The sequence below is a fragment of the Phoxinus phoxinus genome (genome assembly GCF_949152265.1).
Source record: "Phoxinus phoxinus genome assembly, chromosome: 6".
NCBI classification, from domain to species: domain Eukaryota; kingdom Metazoa; phylum Chordata; class Actinopteri; order Cypriniformes; family Leuciscidae; genus Phoxinus; species Phoxinus phoxinus.
In genome coordinates this window covers 23752726-23777812 of record NC_136881.1, presented here as the reverse complement: position 1 = coordinate 23777812, position 25087 = coordinate 23752726, and the positions used below count along the sequence as shown (strand labels likewise).

The 25087-nt window shown below is 36.1% G+C and overlaps 1 protein-coding gene across 2 annotated transcripts; it reads right to left on the bottom strand.

The window, feature by feature from the left end:
- Nucleotides 1–103: 103 nt before the first annotated feature.
- Nucleotides 104–25087, bottom strand: itga6b (integrin, alpha 6b). Of its 2 annotated transcripts, XM_079617378.1 has the most exons (26): nucleotides 24814–25087; nucleotides 13964–14091; nucleotides 13797–13876; nucleotides 10816–11077; nucleotides 10352–10483; nucleotides 9446–9659; nucleotides 8805–8998; nucleotides 8369–8457; nucleotides 8135–8262; nucleotides 7957–8046; nucleotides 6826–6887; nucleotides 6528–6691; nucleotides 6075–6221; nucleotides 5548–5663; nucleotides 5178–5331; nucleotides 5010–5093; nucleotides 4850–4929; nucleotides 4680–4757; nucleotides 4470–4572; nucleotides 4119–4292; nucleotides 3915–4013; nucleotides 3492–3602; nucleotides 2241–2339; nucleotides 2005–2130; nucleotides 1752–1851; nucleotides 104–1188 (listed from the first exon to the last, which is right to left on the bottom strand). In XM_079617378.1, the coding sequence occupies exons 1-25, from the start codon at nucleotides 24984–24986 to the stop codon at nucleotides 1789–1791; spliced, it is 3150 nt and encodes a 1049-aa protein (XP_079473504.1). In that variant the 5' UTR covers nucleotides 24987–25087; the 3' UTR covers nucleotides 104–1188; nucleotides 1752–1788. The 2 variants fall into 2 exon arrangements, with proteins under 2 accessions (XP_079473504.1, XP_079473503.1); XM_079617377.1 differs by lacking the exon at nucleotides 1752–1851.

Here is a 25087-nt window from a genome sequence, read left to right as displayed (position 1 = left end):
TCTGCATATGAAGATAATTTAATGTTGTCAGCTGTGGAAATTATTTATTGCTATAATAGGATCCCATGAACCCTTCCATTTATAAATGAGCAGAATTTTAAGATCAGCAAAAATATTTATTTAGAAACTTAAAACTAATCTCTAATAATCAATTTCATTACTTCAGTGTCAATTGTGTGTGAGCTAATACATTTGTAATTGGCTAAAATGTAAACAATACATACAATTGTCCAATTCAATGTCACTTCACAAAGAAACATAATTAATACTTTTCATTATTTGAGCATTTGCTTTTACCAACAGCTGCTGTTTTTAAAAATAAAAGCAACTTTACATTTAAACAAAGATACTTTCAAATGGCCTTCAAAAAGTAAAAGAATCCTTTAAAAGCTGATCTAACAATGGATTGTCAACTGACATTATATCAAACATCTGATTATGACAAAGTAGTTCCTAATAAAATATGTCCCAGTTGTAGTTAAAGTACAGTGAACACCTGCCTATGAAAACTAAATATGTACCTGATTGGTTTTAACAAATAAGCAACAAATAGAAAAAAATTCCAAAGACACAAATATTTACATTCATCCAGGCAGTTTGATCTGGATATCAAGAAGTCCTGGCCCACACAAGCCATTAATAAAACAAAACAAAAACTTTTAATCTTTGGCCTTTTGTACAACAGAAAAATCTGTTGAGAATAAATACATTAAATGTATATACATTGTTGAAGTGAATTTAAACTATGAAATGCAAATTGGGTGGAACACGAAAGCAAACTTCAATATAAAACAAAACTCAAGTAAAACTATTTATTTTTTTCTATCCTTGTTCACTATACGTCTTCCAGACACCGTTTTGTAGTACAATCTTTAAAAATCCTTATCCCGGGAATAAAATCTCAAATGTTTCCATTAATGTTTTGATGGAAAATGAACAGTAAGAAGAGATCAGTGTGTGCAAAAGTAAGCATTAAAGGCCTTGGGAAGGAAGTCTTTGGTTTGCTTTCAGTTTAGCATTTAGCTACGAGTAGCTCTCATTCTCATTCCAAGAAGTCATCCATTGTTTCTTCTCCGGAGGATCCATTTCCTTTTTACCCGGCATATAGTCCCTCTCTTCCCTCTTTATCCGCACAGCGTTATAACTGGGGACGCTGTCATCATACTTGGAGCGTTTGAAAAATCCACACTGTTCGGAAAAACAGGCAATTAGCATAGCGTCATGCTAACAATGCTCAACAGCATCATTTTTACAGGAAAACATCAAAGACATAGTGATGTTGTGTGTGCAGCATGCCTAGCATGAGGTCAGAACAAAACATTCAGTTTTGAAGAAGACATAAGCGAGAATCATGTGCTGAAAGCGAGAGAGATGCTCCGATAAATAACCCAAGCAGGCCAGAGAAATGTGCAAGTTCCTGAATCAAGCCACATCTAAAGGCTTAAAAGAGCTTTCGAGACTCAGACATTCAGTCATAGCCAGTCACACGCACCTGAAGCTGAGTAAAAGTGAACACAAACATGTATAAACCCTTTTCCAACAACAACGACTTCATACATGATTAGTTTGCATTCCTCATAGCATTTTGCTTATCACTGAGCAATGAAAGCCATGGAAACTGCCACCATTACCCCACATTTGGCATTGACAGGCAGCATGTGCATCAGACAGCAGTAGGTTAGCATTGGCTAATCCAACCTTTCATGCTAGCTCTGAGCACACAGGTCAACTTGATCTGTGAGTTCTTTTACCCTAAGAAAGAGGTTCTCGTTCTCTGTCTGTTTCACTTTACGCATCTGAAGTCAGCCTCTCTTTTTCAGGTTCTTTGTTGCTTTTGGCGAAAAAACCACACTAAAAGGGGTAAAGGTTTGTGTTTTAAATACTTAATGTCATATGAATGAAAATCTGTTTTACACTTTGTCAAAGTTGAATAAAAGTGAAGGTAAAAACAGGTTTAGGTAATCCTAAATGGGTCAGGTTGTGAATTTAGTCATGCGACCTTACCTTATAAAGCAGAAAGACCAGTAGGCCCAACAAGAGGAGTCCTAGTAAAATGGCCACCAGAATGACCCACCAGGGCATACCACCATACTGTGCTACTTTGCGTTCGGGAAACACTGTAACGCGTACCTGTAACAGGACAAATTGTATTTTAAAGTGCATTCTTTTTTTAAGTCAAATTGATACAACATGGAACAAATAATGGAAGGAGAATGAATAAATGCTGTAAATGTCCTCACCTGGGCTGGCTCATTTTTCAGCTGTATATTTGTAGCTGAGGTCTTGAAATCGAGTGATGCCTTGACAATAATATCAATGTAGTTCAGTTTTGCATAGTCCTGTAAGAAATAGTTGAAATTATCAAAAGTATACTTACAAATGATATTGGCAATAATAGAAATGTTCTCTCTGTATTCAAGTTCGTTTCATGGTTGTTGTCGATTTTTACTTTTGTCATTGTCAAGACATTTTCTTATGATTTATGTGATATAACCATCAAGCAAAAACAAAAATGCATCTTGAATACACATGAGTGAACGCATCTCATATGATGATGATTTTCAGAAAAGGTTTTTAAACATAGTTTGCAAAGTAAAAAGTATTTTTTACAGACTTCAATTCAATAAGACATCAATTTTAATCTCACCACATGGCAGTTTACCTTGACCTAAACACTTTTTTCCAATATTAATAAGCAGCAAAACAGTTTTGTTAATATGTATAGATAAGATAGACAGACAGACAGATAGATAGACAGACAGACAGACAGACAGACAGACAGACAGACAGACAGACAGACAGACAGACAGACAGACAGACAGACAGACAGACAGACAGACAGACAGACAGACAGACAGACAGACAGAGAGACAGAGATAGATAGATAGGCTGTTCACTGATAGGCTCACACAAAAATCGCTGCAAAAGATGCTTTCCAACAGGTGTTATCGTAGTTTTTGTCCAATTCTTTTGATTGATTCATTTTTGTTGGAAAGCATCTTTTGCAGCAATTTTTGTGTGAGCATATCAGTGAACACCCCTGACCACTCGGTGAGTTTCACGTCTTTGTAAACGAAAGTTTAATGAGTTTTTAGGAAGGATTGTACCAGTGCACCTATGCAGCCATTGTGGAGCTGGGGAGGTGCTACCACAGAAACCGAAAATTCTCGGGCCAGCAGCATGTGTCCAAATTTCAATCTTAACCGTTCAATCTTAAACAGGGCTTTAAGTGTAAAATACCGAACTTGTCCTTTAATGTATACAAATCAAGTTTCTTTTCAAGAATTTTCATTTTAATAAGGATTTTTTTTGTATAATCCTGACATTATTTACTCAATATATATTCTGAATTTTAATTCAGAAATTAAAATCTGACTCATCATAGAAGATCTGCATTCAACTCATTGTATGTATGAATTCCATGCGTTTTTGAATAAATGTAAGCATTTAAAAATGAGGGTCACACACCTCTAATGAAAGATCACACTCACCTCCAGGAAGGTAGCGTTCCAAAGGTAAGCTCTCAGGCTAATGACAGCATTGCTGTCCATTCCCATTAGAGGACATTTGAATGTTGTACACTGCGCCCCATCCTCACAGGACTAAAAACACAACAAGCCAGTGATTACAAACAAGAGGCTGATTATCAATGATAAATGTTCATTATGGACATACATACAATGCATTCCGAAAATATCCAGCCCCTTTCAGTTTTGCAACCTTGCCCTTAAATGTGTCCGAATACTTGTCAATGTGTTCAGATATGTTTCTTTTTGGCAAAGTTATCACAAATACGTTTTTTGCTTTGTCACTGTGAGTAATTTACTATAGACTGATGTGATAAATTCAACATAACAAAATGTGATAACAAATGAAGGGGTCTGAATACTCTCTGAATTTTTGAGTGACTTTACCAAAATTGTGGATTTCCTCTTGTCAGTAAAAAGGGAGACTGTTCCCTCTTTTGCTGGAGTTTCCCCAATTTCACGTTTAGTTCGTGACACTAAAGGCTCCTGGATAACACATAATCAGTTAATTTATAGAAGCAACTGATGTATTTATGAAACATGAGGGAAAACTAAAGATCATTTGGACTGTAGTTAAGATATTAGAACTACCTTCAAACCGAGTTTGTTGACGTCATCTTGATTGGAGCAGCTGAAGCTCTCTAAATTGGTTGAGGATATCTTCATGAGGTACAGCAGCCACTTGCCTTGGGAGTTATGCTTAGGCCATTGGATAATCATAGATGCCGCGCCGAACGACTTAAGGGGTTTGCCCAAGTTTGTAACCTGTCAGTCAGTATAATTAACAGGATCCGTCTTTTAACAGGCTACTAAATATCTTCACATGTTTGATAGCTAGAATGCAATTAAAGAAATACTCATACAATCAAAGGAAGTATTGTAAATGTACAAAATTCCTTCAATGATGTTACTGTAGGTTTTATGTTAGGAAATCTAAGTTACCCTGAATTCATAGTCAATTGGACTGCCAACATCAGTTGCCAGTTTCATGGCACTCTCTCCTTTAACTTCTCCAGTAAAGTAGACCTGAGATGGCTTAGCTACCCTGCAGATGATACATGATGACATAATATGATGTTACAAAGACAGAACATGGATAATATCGTCATCAGAAGTGTAACTGAGACATAATACTGCAGTTTGCAAACCTACCCTGTGAGAGACAACAGCAGTTGGATCTTAACAATGGCTTTGGCTTTGACTACTTGTAACTGCTTCTGATCACTTGTCCTGCAATTAACGGGAAAAAATGTAAATATTGACATGGCTAGTAATAAATTAGCTTTGATCATGTGACTATCAAGTGTTATGTTGTTACTCACGTTTTGAGCTTAAGGTCGATTTCAATTTCAGTGGTATCCAAAGAAATTCCTCCTGTGCTCAGAATGATGTAAAATGTTGTCTGAAAAATCATCATGAATGTTAAGTCCAGACCGAAAATACAACTATTTCAATTATACTGTCATAATTTTAAATATTTACCTCAGCGTCTTTTTTGAACGGATTTCCAAGTTCACAATCAGCTTGAGACCCGTTCTGATTGGCTAAACAGCTGATCGGTTTATCCTGTAAAGATTTAGGAGCACTTAAAAACAAATTCTTCATAATAATAACGAACAAATAAGTTCGATATCTGGCAGCTGGACTTACACTAGATTTAGTTCGAACTGCAGCATAAGAGAGGGATTTGGGGAACGAGGCAGTCAGCTGCGCTTCATAAGCATCTTCACCCGCGTTGTTCACCTTGACCTCCAGGGCAATGTCCTTCTGATCGCTAAGAGACAGAATGGGAACTCCATTTTCTCTGTGAGGAAAGAGAAACAGAAGGATTTAAGATACAACTTTGATAAAAGGAGTACTTTGCTCATTCGCATTGAAGAATTACGCAACTAATGTCCCTTGAAACAAGACATGAGTGTGCAATTGAGGGCTCTCTGAAAAAGTAACAACATAATAATGCGACATGATAGTCATTTAATTGAACCCCCCTGCAAATATATAATAACAAATAAAAACTCACTCAGGCAATGGATAAAATATGTCTCTGTTTGGTTCCCTGGTGTGTAATTTATACTGTAGTTGCAGGTCACTCTGACATACATGGTCAGCACCACATCCTTCCTTGATAAATTGAACCTGAAAGCCAGAATTATTCAGAATAATACTGAGATATGAGTAATTGATAAAGGTTTACTTCAGCAATATAATATAAAAGCTGAGCTTTTTTGGGGTGGAAACTGTTAAAAACTATAGATTAAAAAAATAACTGAACAGTAACAAACTGAAAATATAACTTTTTTTTTAAATGGGCAACTCAAAACATTAATCTGATTGATTAATATGAATAATGGTTGTGTAATTAATCTGATTATTATATGATAGTACACTAACATTTAAATGTTTAGGGTCAGTAAGTAATTTTTTTTTTAAATCATACCAACCACAAACATTTGAACGGTAAATTATGTCATATATTAATAATATTAGTATGGTATATAGCTGAAAAACAAGACGCAAAGCTCATTAGGTGAAGAAGATGGTGGTTACATTGGTGAGAGTACTGGCTTCTTGACTGGAGTCCAGGATGGGAAGCAGATTAGGGAGAGCAGTCTGTCTCTTCCTACGACCGGTTGGCTTCAGGATCTCCACAGAGACTTCAATGGGAATGCCTCTCAGTTTGTCTTTTAGGGTTTCCTTTGAACATAAAATACATGCACTATTAAAATCCATTAACATAGTAGCATTAACACATTAACACGCCTGATGTAAAAAACAATCCCAATTTAATCACCACTAGGTGACAGTACTTTTCACTATATTCTGGTAAAACCGTTGAGTTGTTGTCACAATTGCCCCCTGCTACTTTATGATGATACTTAAACATGTAGTACGGTCGATTCACTTTTTTTTCCCTTGCATGTCATGTGCGGGGCTCCCTAAACATGTCACTCAGTAGTTATTATTATACCCTCTAAATGGGATGCTGTAAAGCTGCTGTACCTGCAGTCTGAGGTCTTTCGTAACACAGCTTTCTGTGCCCTGACCCTTGAGGTCTACGGTCCCTTTGCTTTCATACTCATTGGTTGAGGTCTGGGTGAAGATGACTCTAGAAGGAAGATTAAGTTTCTTCCTTTCAGATTCAACCCTGATAATGTATGCCACCTCTGCAGAAGAGAAAAAGACATGCTCGTGATCATACAAAGCAACACAAAAATGTTGGCATTTGTTTACAGAGATGAGATTCTGGACAACACAGATGAACAATTAATGAGTAAAATACTGAGAAGCATGTACTTACGCAGGTTAGGATTGTAGGTTTTGGGGTTGGCAGAAAATTTGAAACAGGCTTTCACTTCAAGACTAGAACACACAATAAAACTTTGCTTCAGAAAAGGTTTACAATTTGGTAATATGTTTAAATGGTTAGTTTACACAAAAATGAAAATTCTGTCATCAATTACTCACCCTCATGTCTTTCCAAACCCGTAAGACTTTCGTTCATCTTCGGAACACAAATGAAGATATTTTTGATGAAATCTGAGAGCTTTTAGTCCCTCCATTGACAGCTACGCCACTACCAATTTGACGCTTCAAAAAGTTCATAAAGAGATCGTAAAACTAATCCATATGAATTGAGAGGTTTAGTCCACATTTTCTGAAGTGACACGATCGCTTTATATGATGAACAGATTTAATTTAGGCTTTTATTCACATATCATCAGCTCACACATCAGTTGTGGTACACGGAAGCTCAAACATGTTTGCTTGACATGCGAGAACCAATGAGGTTCATTCTCGTGTTACGCATCACGTTTGAGCTTCCGCAGGAACCAATGAGGTTCATTCTCGTGTTACGCATCACGTTTGAGCTTCTGCAGGAACCAATGAGGTTCATTCTCGTGTTACGCATCACGTTTGAGCTTCTGCAGGAACCAATGAGGTTCATTCTTGTGTTACGCAGCACGTTTGAGCTTCTGCAGGAACCAATGAGGTTCGTTCTCGTGTTACGCATCGCGTTTGGGGTTCAGGATGAGGTTTGTTCTCGTGCAACAAGCAGGTTTGGTTGAGCTTTTGTTTATGTTCGCTGACGAATGTTTATATGTGAATAAAAGCCTAAATTCAATCTGTTCATCATATAAAGTGATCGTGTCTCTTCAGAAAATTTGGACTAAACCGCTCAATTCATATGGATTAGTTTTACGACCTCTTTATTAACTTTTTGTAGTGTCAAATTGGTAGTTGCGAAGCTGTCAATAGAGGGACTGAAAGAGCTCAGATTTCATCAAAAATATATTCATGTGTGTTCCAAAGATGAACAAAAGATGTACGGGTTTGGAACGACATGAGGATGAGTAATTAATGACAGAATTAGCATTTTTGGGTGAACTATCCCTATAAGGATTGCTTGTTTTGTTTATAGTTCTCTCACCATATATTGTCACCACAGTTTTTCTGAGTGAGGTCTAGCTCCTTTGGTGTGGTGGTGACAGTCTTTTCAATGCTGATCACTGACCGTGCCCTTTAGTGTAAAACACATAATTAATGCATTCAGTCAATTGTTAACATTCAGTGAATTGTTAAAACGTTGTCTATCAATATGATCATACCTGTACACAAGCACTGAATCAGAAAGAGATCCAATAGCCAGATCTGGGTAAGAATTTCTGTCCATATCCATATTCCCAGCAAGAGAGTATCCAAAGAGTTTCACATTGTTATCTTTTCCTTCAAGAACCTGGAATTATTGAATATACGTTATTTTAAAAAAAAAGAGTAAATGAAATAATGTGTTAATACTGAAAGACAACTGAAAGAAAAGAAAAGTGAATATATGGCTAAACCTGGGCTTTTTTTAGGCCTTGAGGTGAACCATGGAAGATATATACGCTTCCAGCTCCATTGTTCTCATATGGGGCACCAACAGCAACATCTGAGAAAATAAATTACAAATTATATTAATAATTATATTAAAAAAAAAATATCTTTGTAATTTCCATATCATTACTATAAAAGTGTTTAAATGTTATCTTCTATATAGATTTACATGTATGTGACTATGTGTAATGTTAAGAATATGAGGAATGGGAGTAGGTTGTGTTATGTTTAGCGTATGTTTCTAAATGCATGTTTTTATTATGTATATGTTTAATTCGAGTTCTAGAGTGTAATCACAAATATATTTGTGATGATTTATGTACATAATAGCATCTCTTCTTCTCTATTTATCTTTCCTGGAAACTGTTTGCGTTGAGGTGTTTTTGCATTACCAGCACATACCATGATAACCATCCAGGTTCACATCTCCCATGCTTTCCACAGCCAAACCGAACATGGAATTGGCGGCTCCCTCAAACCTTTTGGGAGTGATCTTGTCCCAAGCCCCTTCCTCATTAAGGTAAACATAGATGGCCCCGCCGATATCACCGTCTTTAATAAAGTACTGAGGTGCTCCGACTACAATGTCCTGCCACCTGTTTTAATAATCAGTGCAGAAACATTATACATGTTGTTATTGCTAACTAAAACTATTAAACATTTTAAATCTATGAATAAATATACATTGTATTCATTAAAATGAAGTTGAAATCAAATAAAATAGAATGATTAGAAACTTAAAACCAAAATTAGAAGTGAAATAAAATAAGGTCAAGATACTAACGGATTAGAAAATATTGTAAACGAAAACTGAACTAAATATAAATTCAAACTAAATAGAAATATGACAAAGATAAAATAAAAATAATTTACTAAAATAACACTGATCTACAAGCAATAAAACATTGCAATAGTCACATCATGTAATTCACTAAAGTAGCACTAATTACATACAAAATATGAAAAAGACTATTTTAGAAAGCTATAATATAATATAATATAATATAATATAATATAATATAATGATGTATTTTGGATCTTACCCATCTCCATTGATGTCAAGCACTGCAAGGTCATAACCAAAGGAAGAGGCAAGTCCTGCACCCTCTAGTATGTACTCAGCCGTCAACATGGATGATTTACTTTCTTCCTTCTTTAATAGCACAACTGCCCCACTGTGATTGGCTCTTGGAGCCCCAGCAACTATAGTCAACTGACCCCTCTTGGTCAGCATTTTTCCAGAGTCCAGAGAGAAACCTGTCACATATACAATCAATCAGAAGATTTGCTAAAGTTTTGTTGAGCAAAAGAATACTGAAATTATTTCAGTGATTAAGAAATATGCAATGATAACCTACGATGATAACCAAGTTCTGATCGACTTGGACACATAATTTTACCCATGCGATGTGGATGAAAACAAGAAACCAACAAGAACAAAAAAAATAAATAAATAAATTAAAATACAGTAATGTAGCAACAACATTCACATTTGTTCACAAAAACGACACAATGTATAGAATGTATAATGACCAGGATGAACTGAACGCAAATAATTGATAAAGTTGGCGTCCAGGAAATCCCACAAACCTAAATAGCTATTGGATGCCACATCATAAATGTTCTCCTTGGCCACCTGAAGGGGAGGTGACTGATACACAAACTGATCAGGATGATTACTGGATATGCTAGTCATGAACAGCACACCTACAGTTGCACAAACAAGATTTGTACCCAATAAAGCACAAAGTAGAACAGCCAAGTAGAAGCAAAAAGGTGTAAATCCAAATAAAAGGTAAGAAAGGCAATGCATATCTATGCCTTGCATCCTACAGACACAAACTGTGCTAAAAAGTTTATTCACTTAATCGCACCAGGGTTATTTAGCGAGTCACATGATAGACCAATGATCGGGTGATGAATGGAATGTTATGTGAGGATGGACTCACCTAAATAACTGTTGGCAGGGACAGGCACCAGTTCTGGATCAAGTCGGCTTTCGTCTCCAACCTCATATGGGCCGTCATCAAAAATATTTTGATCCCACAAAGAGCTGTTCTTCTGCTCCATCCGCACCACTCCTGATATCCATCCAGTGGTGGAGTGAGTGAACAAGGAAAGGAAACGGGTGAAGGGTTGAGGATGGAGAAAGTGAAAGAGTGAAGAGATGGAGCAAAGATGTCAAAGTTGAAATAAAGGGGGATAAAAATACAATTCGTCAGATGCAATGAACGGACAAATAAAATCTGATGTACTAACGTCATGAGGGCGCCACGAATGTGGGGAATTATGGGGTTTTGAATATTGAATATGCCAAAAATAATAAGATTTACTTTGAAAATTTACCATGAAGAACTCACCTACACTTCAATACATACATGCAGTTTATACAAGCACTTTAATCCTCCAATACCTTTCCAGTTGTAAGCACCCGGAGCTCCAAACACCATATAGTGATAGTCCTTTGTGAATGTAGCAGACAGACCCTGCTGGCATGAACCAAAGCGCTCGTGTCCTCTGTTTCTCCCGTTACAGAACATCCAGTCGCCTCCATCTTCCTCTGAGGCATCATTAATCGTCAGGTCCTGACTTAGTACGTAGCAACGACCTGTCACGTCACGTAGCTCCTGATTTGTGTTCACAAATAAGCGCCGCTGGTAGCGATGCGCACAGACCTGGAGAGAGACACGGGGAGTTCATATTAAAATCATTGACATGAATAACATGATTAACTAAACTGAATAATAAATAAACACATTTCTTTGCACTGTTACAAAAAGATATTTCAGCAAAAAAATACTGTTCATCGCGTTTGGTGTTTTTTATTTTATTTTTTTAAGTTAACCAAGGCTCACCAAGGCTCCTTTTATTTGATCAAAAATACTGTAAAAAAAACAGTAATATTTTGTGAAATATTATCACTATTTAAAGTGACTGTATTCTGCTTTAATATATTTTAAAATGTACTTTATTAAAATTTGTTAAAGGTTTTAAATAAATATATTTTTTAACATTCTAACTGTCTTTGATCAATTTAATGTGATAAAAGGATAAATGTATGCATTCAAGTCCATACAAAGTAGTGCACCTTATTCAAGTCTTTTAAAGGGGAAATTTTGATTACGGTCTTCGTTTCGGAGTCACCTCCTGGGCCTTCCCGGTCAGAAGTGACCGGACACCATTCAATTTCCTCCATCCCAGTAAAACCAATGCAATTTATTTTTGATCTATAATATTTTTTCTTTTTAATTTTGTTTAATTTTATTGAATTTATTAATATTTATGCAATATTTATGGTCTATTTTTGCCATTGAAAATAATACAAAAATGTATAATGTTTTTTTTGTTTTTTTTATGCAGTATTTTAGTTTAATATAGAGTCTAGGCCTTCAAAAAAAATGGTTGAAGCAGATTAGCACCATCTGGTGAGAGTATGGAGATAAAGCGTAGAACCATGTTGTAACCACTAGATGGCATAAACAGCATTCTATGGAGAGGCATGTGACTTCCCCAGCTGTTTATGGACACATTTACTTTATTTATTTTTATTTTTTGGTGGATTTGAATATATATTTAAACAATCTCAAAAACTATTTCTTATCAAGTTTTATATATATATTTTTTTAGAAATAGTGATTTAATTAAAGTGTTAGTTTTTGCATTATGATTAGTCAAACCTAAACATTGTGTTAGAAAGAGAAGCTTGCCTAGAAGAATTATCCTAGAGTGGAAATCACACAATCCACCTAATGTGTCATCATGGCTTAGTGATATAATGATGTTTAATATAAATATAATTTTTATATATATATATATATATATATATAAAATATTATTATTATTATTATTTTTAATTTTTAGTGTTTTTTTTCTCTTGATGTTTTAGAGTGTCACCCCTTTACTGCTGTGTACTTAAAAAAAAAAAAGATTGTGAAAAAAAATTTGGTGAATTTTTGTGTTTTTGTCAATTTCCCATTCATTTCCTATAGGGGTCATTTTTGACCAAAGACCACAAGTGTGACTATTTTTTTACGACCACTTAGCATGCTCGGATCATGACCTCAATTTTTTTGTGTGTTCACATACATCATGCCATAAAAGTCACCAAGTTTCGTAACATTCCGATGAAGCTGTGATTTTTAAAAATTCAAAACATATTTTTGTAATCAGAATTTATTGGTGTGTATGTGTATAAAAGTGTGTTTGTATGTGTGTGTGTGTGGGTGGGTGTGTCTGTTTTGCACTCTTGATGTTGTAGAGTGTCCCCCCTTTCCTGCTGTGTACTTTTTTTTAGGATTGTGGCCGATTTGTAGATTCTACACACAAAAATGTGGAGAATTTTTTAATTTTTGTAAGTTTCCCATTCATTTCCTATGGGTCGGTCATTTTTGACCGAAGACCACAAGTGTGACTATTTTTTTCACGACCACTTAGCATGCTCGGATCATGACCTCCAAAATTTTTTGTATTCACATACCTAATGCCATACAAGTCACCAAGTTTCATAACATTCCGATGAAACTGTGATTTTTAGAAATTGAAAACAGAAAATATTTCGGTCAGAAACGACCGAGGACCGTCTGAGGGTTAAGCAGGAACGCACTTAATTATAGAACTGTACACACTTATATTGTTATTGATTTGGACATGTAAAATATTTGAATAGGATTTTAGAAGCTAGGGTGGAATACATGATTTACAGTAAATTTACTGTATATTTCAGCGTGTTCCTCACACAAAACTGAAGAGGCGTTATTGTGATAAACACTGAACACTTTGGACCATAATTGCATATGTTTTTAGTGACATTAGGATAAATAGATCATGACAGATTTTAAATGTTTGGGTAAACTATCTCTTTAAGGGATATACAGACATGACAATTAGCTTTTGTACAGTAATTTACATTAAAACTATGGGATGCACAATATATCGGTACCATATTGGCTATTGACTTGCTCATTTCCTCTATTTTTTAAACTTAGCAATGTCATCTTTAGCTAATTTTAAAATGAATATTCATTTTTTAAACTGTACATAGTAATTCCTAAATTTACTTGTAACATATAACATGATCGATTTTAATATCTTAATATGAATCTAAATATCTGCATTTACCGGTTATCTGCCATAACATGAAAATAATTATTGGTTTACAAGTATTGGTCAGAGTTTTAATATTGTTGCGTCCCTAATTTAAACACACGCACACACACACGCACGCACGCACGCACGCACGCACGCACGCACGCACGCACGCACGCACGCACGCACGCACGCACGCACACACACACACACACACACACACACACACACACACACACACACACACACACACACACACACACACACACACACACACACACACACACACACACTCTCACTCTCTCTTACCAATATCTTTCCTCCAGGTCCCTGGCTCTGTACAGAAACTCCCATCCACTGGTTTTCCTTATTTTCGGTACTCAAGTTTTCTACATGCACAATAAAAATAACTCACTTAACACACACAAACTTATTATAACGCATAATGTGTCATGTTTTCATGTGTTTGCGTTTACCTTCATTGTCAAACATTACTCGTTGGCATGACTGACTGGGAGAAGTTATGTCACAGTTGTACATCCCTCCCGTAATTGTTGACGTTTGCTTGGATAATGCTTTGGCTCTTGGGGCACCAACCAGCAACCTGTAAACCAACAAACAGAAATTTACTCATTTGCAATATTGTGAATTTCATATTACTGTAAAAAATATTATTGCTTCTTCTTACTAATGCAGCTCCAAATTACACAAAAGAGATGCAGTAACCAAAGTAGATAACATACTTGGCATGAGCATTGTGTGAATGGGGTTTTTAATATGCTTGTCAAGAAGTAAAACATTTTTTTTGTGGAAATGAGCAATAATGTAGTAAAAACGGTGATCAAATAGTTTTAATAAATGATAAATCTGATGCACTCTTTTCAACTGACTCAGTCAACAATTGAAAGTCTGGAGCAATATTTGCGCTTGTTACGGTGATTTTGAATAAGTAAATGGCTTCATGGCCTCATTATCTTTTTATTCCCCACTCATGGGTTTTGAGTAGGATCCTCAGTAGAAACAATGCAGATTCAACAGCCCACACTGAAAACACAAGCACACTGTGTATTAGAGAGTGCACTCGTTCTATTCTTTCCACTGAAAAACTATATAAAAAATATATTTTCTCTTCTGAATAAAAGAAATGTAGGCCACAGAAAGCCTAGGTATCCTCCACTCAATGGCTGGATCTCTGGTTTCACTTCATTTATGAGAGTGAAAGGCTCTTTTCTTTTCTTTGGATTGACTGGTTCAGCGATAACATTCATCCCAACACATCACAGATTTTAGCTACACAAGTTCTCTTTGTGGGCATAGACAAAAAGGGTATGACTGAAAGAAAGCCTACATTTCCCACAATACCCTTACCAAAATCCTGAAGGAATAGTAAAAATGGGTAATGTCCTGGAACTTTACAGATGCAAGCACTGTTTTACCTTTTGCAGATGCATACATTGTAAAAGGTGGATATTAGTACCTTGGTAATATGTGCTCTTAATGTACATAATAAGAAACAAAGATGTTCCTTAAGGGTACTGCCTTTAATGTATAAATTAATGTATAATTTTTGCACATTTTATGAGAATTTACGGGACTCTAAAACATACTTTTACTTTAGAGTGTTAGAACTGAAACACAAGGTCACACACAGAGGAGGACAATGAAAAAAAATTGGTTTGTGATCATATCTTAATTTCATTTGGGAAGAACAGTCCAAGTGAAGTCAATTTCAAGTTTGTGAAGTTGCATTTAATGTATTATTAATCAGACAAACAAAGGCATATTTTTTGCTGTTGGTTAACTGAATTAAAGTCAACTGAACATGTGTTTGATGTTCCAAGGACTGAAGTTTAGTGTGGAATTGTGGGTTTTGCATAAAATAATAGAGTAACCCCCTATGAGGCATTTAAGGGCGGGAATTCCCCCCATTTTCAGAAGTGTATGTCATGCCTAGATCTACTGATAATTCCATCAATCCTTTCTAATTCCTTCTGTGCCTAAGATTTAACAAGCGTATAGACCAAGACTCTGTGTCTGGATCACAAAAAGAGAATAGCTTTAGAGTCACATTTTCCAAACAGACAGAGACAGCACTGTTTTTCTGAAAGGGCAACACAAACTTTTCTGTGTTGGGCAAAAATAGCCACTGAATACCTGCTATTCATTCCACTCTCAAGAGCATACAGATTGCTATATCTGATGAAAATGTTCATGATTACATTAAATCTAATGCAATGCACAGGCTGAAATTATCTACATTACACAGTACACATCCAACAACACAAAGAACAAAGAACATTCTAGTGTCTTTTAACATGATCTATAGTAAGAAAAACAACTAAAGATATTACTTAGAAAACATTCATAAAAATATACTCGTATAAACACACTGTAGGCCTAATGGTTTGATGTTGTAGAACACGCACAACATATTCAAAATTGAGTAATCATGAACAGACAATAACCGACAGAGGACCGAAGTGAACAGGAATTACATATGTAGGAGATAATCTGATGATTATAAATAACCACATAAACTGACAGGAACATGATCAGAAACCGAAACTAAACAGATCAGGAAAACGTGAACTAAAGGAAACAGAACAGAATATTAAAATAAGAGTCCAAGACCGTGACACACACGCACACACACACACACACACACACACACACACACACACACACACACACACACATACACACACACACTGGCATGGCAATTCATAACTATTTTATGTTTTTACCTAATTGGTAGTGAATTTATACTTTTTTTTCTAAAACTCATACATTTTCGAAGAAATCAAACCATAAAAATTTAAACGGAATTGCCAGCTCGTAAAATAGGTACATTTTCTGCATACTCTGTACACATACTCTGTAGTTGCAACATTTCCCAAAGTGCACACAAAACCCCTACATTTCATTAAAAGCTTTGTTATTGAAGCCGCATCACATCTAAATTGACCTTCATGTTTCAGGAAATTGCTATAATCTGGATCACAGTCGACTCCTAAACAGCATCATTCCATTCTGCAAACCCCAAATGATTTGGGTAGAAACAAAACAATTCTGAAACACAAACAACTTAAGGCTGGACTGCACTACACAACTCTTGCCTAGATTTTTGCCACAATTTACAGTCTGGAGGAATCAACGCTAGTTGATTAGCTAGCTAGCCAGTCTCCAGATATTGGGCAGTTTGAGTTGACAGATTTAGCAGAAAATCGTATCGTGTATGCTGGGCAGTGGGCACAGACTTTTTAGCTTCACAAATCTTAATCTATCCAGTTGGAGGATATTAAACATGATTTGCATATTTAAGAGCATTATATTGTTTTCGTCAGTCATGTGTCTCAAAGCAACGAGGCACATGTTCCTGAATGAGTTTGTTGTGTTTGATACAACTTTAAAGTCTGGTCGTGTGTGATTGTGGGTAATGTAATGTGTCTCCATTAATCACTCCCCAGGGGGATGTAGCCAATAGCACAACAATATACCTCATATATATATATATATATACAGTATATATATATATATATATAGGACAAACAAGCCCAAAATTCCAAGGTAGAATTAATTAATTAATTAATTGGAGAGAACATCACACAAGAACCATACATTTTTATTTTAAAACTTAAAAAAAGTCCACAGCACAACAGAAAGATGGAAGATTCAGAAAGTGAGAGGGATAAAGCGATAGAAGGAAAGAGAGATGTGCAGGTGGGGGAGGGGAGAACAGAGAGGACAAGTATTCTATTTACTGAGAGCTTATTCAGAGATAGAGCTGCATGTGTCCTGGGGCCAGAGTCCGACACTTGCATTCAATCATGATACAGACACAGAGAATGATGTCTCATATGTTAAATATGTCAGGCTCTCAACATAATGAGAAAGAAACAATTAAGCAATTACTCATTGTAGAGAGCAAATGGTCTTGACTTCTAACGAATTTCATACCGTTTCAAAAGAAAAGAAAAAACTGCAGGTTTGGCATATGGGAAAAGGTTACTCTGATCTTGTAAAGTATTTTGCAAAATACTTTTTTTACTCTTGCAGCACTAGCCATGTGTTGGGATGTTTGAACAAGATTATTTCAATCAGTTCATAAATCAGCAATATGCTTGCATTAAAAGTTTATAGGCTAAAGGCTGGTGAATTTACGATACAGTCATAATAACCAATAGGATAATATATATTTATTTTAGTTAGTTTGGCAATATTGTCAATAAACTTAGCTAAAAAGTATGGTGCATTTGAATGTGCCATGTCAGAATTACCATAATTTTAGTTTCCAACTTGTCCTTACATATCTCTGTCCTTACATCATTTTGTGGAAGCTCCAATTTGACTGTGACACCAAAATGGTTGCTAACGGTAGCAACCTCTACACGTTGCTTGTTGTTCTTTGATTATACAAGAGAATAGATGTGAATTTTGCTGTCAATACCAACAAAGCCACACTCATTTTGGCATTTATGAACTTAGCCGTAGAAAAAAACAATTTCTGAAACGTAAACAACTTAAGGCTGGACTGCACTACACAACTCTTGCCTAGATTATTGCCACAATTTATAGCCTGGAGGAATCGTCTAGTTTATTATTAGCTAGCTATCCAGTCTCCAGATATTGGGCAGTTTGAGATTTTGCAGAAAATCATGTCGTGTATGCTGGACACAGACTTTTTAGCTTTAGGAATCCATCCAGTTGGAGGATTTCAAACACATTTTGCATTTATTAGAGCATAACGTTTTCATCTGTGTCTCAAAGCAACGAGACACATGTTCCTGTGTGAGTTTGTTGTGTTCGGAACAACTTCTGGTGTGATCTTCAGGCGTTTGATGCCCATTTTTTCTCTGTTACCATTTACAAAGTCGGCAATGATGTGGCAAGTGCATGGAAAATGTATGATAGTGTTTTAAAATCTGTTTTTAAAAGTCATGCAGTGTATCTCAGGCTTTAGGCCATGTGTCCACCAAAGTGTTTTTAACCAGCTGAACACACCAGGCACTCTTCTAAAAAGAATGCCTAGCAGTTTAGCTTTTCTTCAGTTGAGACACTTTGGTTGCTATGATACAGAATATTTGCAGAAGTGTTACTAGATCTGAATATAAAAATGCTGACACATTATAAAGTATATGCACTGGCCCTTGTTTTCGTTGTACAAGCAGGGTGACAGTTGGTCAGTGTGTGGCATTTTTCCGCCTCTCCTCTTCTTTGATTGGAAGGCTGAGTAAAAACAGTGATGAGCGCTGCGTTTTATCCAAAGTGGAAAACTTTAAAACTCGGCACCCAGAAAAAAATGCCAAGCACTCAACGTGAAATAAGTGCTTAGCGCATGGTCACGCAGCTGCTGCCATTTTTAAATACGCAGCACTCTCATTGAAAACAAAAAAATATATATACTTTGATGGACACACGGCCTTAGGGGCCATTCACACAGAACGTATTTTTTCATTCCACTGCACTACTTTTTCATAGTTCTTCAATGTAGCTATCAGTAAACATGCTTGAAAGAGGTCTTTAACCATTGCGCTCACTTCTTTTGACACTTATTTCAGATACAATAATTCCAAATTATATCAAAATTGCAAAACACTGCATTTCTTTTTTACTTGAGAAGCAGTAAATCATGGTCATAAAGTATACTAGGCCAAATAATTTTATAGACACGCTATCATCATTTTGTCTGGAATGTTAAGCATTGATGTTTTAAAGAATCTACAGAGGAGGCCACTGCTATGGTGCAAGAGCTGGTTCTGCTGAGGAGGTTTGGAGTGTCATGGTTCACATTACCAACTGACAGCAGCTGAATTACAGCTCCAGATGTGCTTCAAACATTTCAAAGACTCAAGGCTTAAAGATACAGAGTGCAAACTGATATTACCTGACCTACTGTGACAAGATTTTGAGACTCCCTTTAAGGCAATGATAAATTAATGACTACCTATAAGTATAGGAATAGATATTCACAAAATATGGTGTTGGATAGAGCCAGGGCCATAGGTATGGCCATCGCTAACATTCACAGGGTCTGAGAAAAAAATAGGGGGGACGGAGCTTTGATCTTTAGGGGGGGTTGATCTTTCTCCATGGCTCAATACAATACTATTCAAGACCTCAGAGGCTTAGTGGCCCCCTTATCATAGCGCCTGGAATGTTACATATGCAGTAAACTGGAGGTTTACATACATAAAGCCCATTAAATATGGTAGTCAAAAGCTCAAACATGCTTTCTTGATGCACAATAACCAAAGAGGTTTGTTCTCATGCATCAAACGATTACATTTGAGTTGCCGTAGGCCATATTTGATGTGCTCTATGTGAATAACAGCGTAAATTAAATCTGTTAATCATACTGTATGAGCAATTTGTTTCTTCAGAAGACTTGGATTAAACCGCTAAATTCAGATAATTACTTTTTCTATCCTTGTGATTTTTTTGAAGCTTAAAAGTTTTGGTGGAATGTTTTGGACTTTCAATGCAGAAATCTCTACATTTTATTAAAAATATCTGTTTTTCAAAAAGAAAAGATATGTCATGTATAGGCTACTGCAAAGTCCAAAGATGAAGATGAGTCAGCAGTTCCATTAATGACAATAAACCACACACGTAGTCGTGTACACTAAACACAAACAATAACCGACAACTGAACAGCAACACAAGAGGAACTTAAATACAAAGTGATAACGAACTGAATGGCAAACAGGTGTGTGATAATTAATGAATTGACATAACAATTAATGATTAAACAGGAACAGAGAACACAGGAAACAAAAAGGAGCAAGTTAAAAGTCCTTGATTAAGAAACAAATTTAACATAACCATAACAATATGAGGGTGTGTAAACGATGAAAGTTTTTATTTTGGGCTGAACTGTACTTTTAAAGGTGATCAAGTAAATAATGTATTCAGAAAAATAAATAAAAGGGATGTGTTGTTCTGATATAGTAGCAGCAGAATAATGCATTATTTGAACTACACAGTGCATCATTTATTTAAGCTTTTTACTGCATATCAGTTAAATTACGGCCTGTTTAAATGGGGCCATATTTTTTTTTTTATAATTTATGGGCTTTTGACATCATTATATTGGTGATTGTAGAAATAAGAAAGTAGAGGGAGGGAGGGAGAGCGGGAATGATATCGAGACATGAAATCAAATTTCTACCTGCATCCCCAATTTCCCATGAGCACACTGTAGTGGGGAGCACTGTTTAAGTTTCTCAGAGAGGTGTGGATCTAGCATGACAGTGGTGCTGGCATGATGCATCCTGTGGACAAACTACAGTAGGATAATAATACTTGAGACTATTCTGTAGGCCAATGCAATAGAGTGATGTATAAGGCCAATAGCTGCCTGTTCTTACTGACGTACAAATTCAGCCCAAGCTCAATGCTTACTCCTGCACAGGAAGCTAAGAGAATCACAGGAAGAGGAAGAGGTAGCCAATTTCCATGCCAAATGGACCCACTGCACTCTGGGATATGGGCCAACATATTATTGTATATAAAACTGAATGTGTTTTGCCTGCTACATTATTCCACCATATGTTAAAGCCAAATCAGATAAAAAGTTTGATTATTGTTGTTCACACACGTGTCGAGGAAACACAGATACCCAGAGACACCTTCATAATATGTTACAGAGCAAGTCAACTGTGAAAGTTGATAAAGACAAAGAGACCCCTGCCCCCACAGAGACAGGTTCTGCTTACACCAGGACATGCGTCTTCAAACATGTCTCCTGTGATCGGATTTCAAAAGGAGGATCTCAAATTCCAACATTACGTGATTTTGTGACTACATCACTCACAATGTCAGTGTTACTGGTTTTCAGATTGAACACTTTGTTCTTTTATTTAGTTAGATACTTGCATTAAATGGATGTGCTTGCTTCACATAATCTGTCACTGCATTTTCTGTGATGTCTTGAGCATTTATATGTATAAATATGTTTATAATTTGGTAATCATTTGGTATTAAATTAGGCATTCATTTGGTAAATTTGGTGTTGATTTATTTTCATTGCTGCACAAACCAGTAAAGTTATTTTAAAGTAAAGTCCAGTAAACCGTTCTTTTTGCACAGTGGTTGACTCGCAGGTGAGTAAGCGATCCTTCACTTAGTTGTCCAGGATGCATTTTATTAATTGAATGAAGGAGTAAAATTGGTGGATATTGGTGGGAATCTTACAACAACAACTAACAAAAAAGAAAGAAAGAAAGTGCTGCAATTGTCTTACGAAACAACTCCCATTGTGAAAGCACCACCAGCCCAGACTGCTTCAGTGGAGTACTGGCAAGTCAAAACCAATCTATTACTAGTGCCAAGATCAGGGCTCAGGTTCAGTGAGAGCTTAGATCTTTAACGTACTTTCTGCCAAGTTTTGTTGAAGTCTGGGCACACTTGGTGCAGTGTTTCCCAGTATTCTTACATATTCTCTGTTACAATAGAATCATTTCATAAAGTAACACAAAAAAATTAAATGAGACTCCAGGGTACTCAATACAATACATCCCTAATGTAATATTGACTACAACTACAAGTTAATATTCCACACATTTGACAACTGAGGCATCAGTGAACAAACTGCATGAGATATATTTTAGAGGGATATTGGTAATGTAGAAAAATAAAATAAAATCAGGCACTGGTCAGGATTTTAATGTAGCCCACTTGACATCAAGATGTCTTTTTTTCTTTTTCTGCATTTGTGTTTTCAAAAATTAAAATTCTGTTATTATTTACTTACACTCATGTAGTTAAAATATATTTCCATTGCAGCTTCCTTTTGTGTTCCACACATAATAATAAAAGTTATATGGGTTTGAACTACAGGAGAGTAAGTGAATAAGAACAAAATGAAAGAATTTTAATTTTGTATAACTATCCCTTCAACATTATTTGTATGGCTCTTTTGATGTATTTAAACAGTCCAAAAAAAGTGCTGTGTTATTATCAGCATTATGTGTTTTTGTAGTGAGCACACACAGAAGAAGAATGGAATCACTTTACAGGTATGCTCCTCATTCCCAACTATTTTTCACTTGAGCAAAAGAGCTAACATGCCAGACAAACACACACTGCCTACATTACCAAGACAGCAGCTCCATCGTGCCAGCTATATGACAAGATAAGGAATGCTACATCAATGCCCCCCAACAACACACGCCCTGCCCTGCCTAGGCCTGCAGTAATGTGAATCACTTTCACACATACACACACCTGTAGGGCATGTGTTACTAACAACCAGAATTGTTGTGTTCTAACACAGCCAGCCAGTCTGCCAAGCCCATGCATGAGATACACACTGAGGATATGAGTCAGACACACACACACAAACATAAATGTGACTTTCATACACTGGGTGTGGTTTGAAATATTTTAAAATCATCATAAATCCATAAAAAAAAATTGCACAATTCAGCTGGAAGAGGTTTCAAAATGAGTGATGATTTGCTAATAAACTCCAGTTTGTCTTACTTTGTCTAACTGCTTTTTTGTTAACCATAAGTATGATGTTTGAATTTTACAGGAAATCTATATTGTACTTCCTATATAATTTTCACATTCTCTTTTTTTCTACTTTTCTGCCGTGTTTTTATGTGGTAGTCTTGCTTATTCATCAACTTGATATTGCAGTACTTTGAGAACTGTTGGCTTTTGCATGATAAACAGATTGTGGTGTTCCTCATTTGCTGCTTTGGATAAAAAGCATGTGCTAAATAATAACTAAATGTACATGTACATCTCAAACATCAATGTTCTAAGCAGTTACACAAAAGCTCAACATTAGTCACTAGCATACCTGGTGGACTCTGCAGGATAAACATAAGGTGAATCCTGGCAGTCTATCTTCGGTGCTGCCAGGGTTGATGGCAGTAGTGAGTTTCAGGAATGAGTTACAGGCTTCTGCACACATTCTTTCACTTGCGTGTTAGGCTTGAAACTTACAATGCGTGTCTGGTGCTGCCAAGGCAACACAGTGTGTTTTTTAAGTGAACCACAAAAACAATGTCAAACTGTGACTGAAAATTCAATAAAATATGTTCTAGAAACACTGTCTAAAGTCGCTGCGTCTCAAATAACCTTAAGTGCTAAAGATCCCACCTACAAGGATGAAGGAGACCAGACATCTCCACAGTGAGAAAGGAGAAGGAGACATCTCTAATTAGGGCTGCACGATTATGGCCAAAATGATAATCACGATTATTTTTGATCAATGTTGAGATCATGATTAATTATCACGATTATTTGTTGATTTTAACCAAAACAAATATTATTGTAGGCTAATTATAACTGCTTTCATATCCATATTGTGCTACATTTCCTGCTAATATACACATATGCATGCATATACAAAAATGACGTACACCTCTGAGTTGTTGTGGCTTTTCAGCAGCTGTCTTTTTTTCTATCTTTTTTTCTGAAATATAATTCTAGTGCACTGCTGCGCAATGCATAACAAACAGACCCAAAATCAAATTCTTTATTTTTTACTATCCTTCATGTTGTTCCAAATTTTTATGAATGTCTGGCCCACATTACTTTTTTCTTTCTTTTTGTTGTTGTTGCTATTCACATAGCTAAACAAACAAAAATTTAAGTCATTATTCACTAATAATAGCCTATTCATTTTAGATAGGCTAGTCAGTGAGTCAAACACATTCGGTTCAAATCATTCACACCTTGTAATGGATCTACAGATTCATTTAAAACATCCGACTCATGTGAATCATTCGCTACTTCTCTTGAAGACGATTCAAAGAGAGCTAGGGATGTCAAAATTATCAGTCATGTTAAATTTAAGTCTTTTCTTTTCACAATTAGCCTACTATCGGCTTTCAGAAAATCTAAGAGGTATAATCTACGATCTATAATCTATAGGCTAATCTACGTTATGATTCAGTGATTTTGCGACTTTTTTAAGATTTGGGCATCTTTAGCCATTGTTTTGCATGAAAAAATATATTATTCAAAACTTCTCATTTTGTGTTCACCAGGGTGAAAGTATTTATTACGGGTTTAAAACGACACCAGGCAGGGTGAGTACTAAATGATTACAGAGTTTTAATTTTCGATTGAATTAAGAGCACCCTTATCTAGGCTAATGCACTTGAACCTGTGCAATGGGTGCGATGTCTTACACAGTAGTAGCCTACTACGGTTAGGGGTGGATGTGCAATGGTGCATACTGCATACCAGCTACATAGTTGAAATTTCAAAAATGTTTAACAACCTGGATTCAACTTGCTGCTAATGTGAAATAAACTCCCTAGGAAAGCCACGACACATGGGCTCCAAAGAGGATAAAATAAATGCTTACATTCTTTTATCAGATGGTCTGAGTTGTCGGTGCATTGCCAGGGAGAAACCGAACAAGCTGTTGGCATCTCCCGTTTTCCTGATAACATTAGTTGTGTCCAGGTTGAAGGCAGAGATCAGCGTCCATCCCAAAAAACTGAGAAGCGGTAAGGTTAAAGTCCTATAAGATCCCATTGTGATGTTGTCGTGTCGTTCGTGTCGGGTTCTTGCTTTAGAGTTGAGACTTGCAGCCCGTTTCGGCAAGGTTTGTGGATGCCTATAAGGGAGGAATCTCT

Bases quoted from the DNA above. Each gene is read 5' to 3' on its own strand.
- itga6b (XM_079617377.1), bottom strand. From the start codon at position 24,986: ATGGGATCTTATAGGACTTTAACCTTACCGCTTCTCAGTTTTTTGGGA. The intron at 8,999-9,445 runs GTAAGATCCAAA...TTATTAAAACAG, and splicing joins CTTGACATCAATGGAGATGG to GTGGCAGGACATTGTAGTCG. The intron at 4,930-5,009 runs GTAAATATTTAA...ATGATTTTTCAG, and splicing joins CGTTCAAAAAAGACGCTGAG to ACAACATTTTACATCATTCT.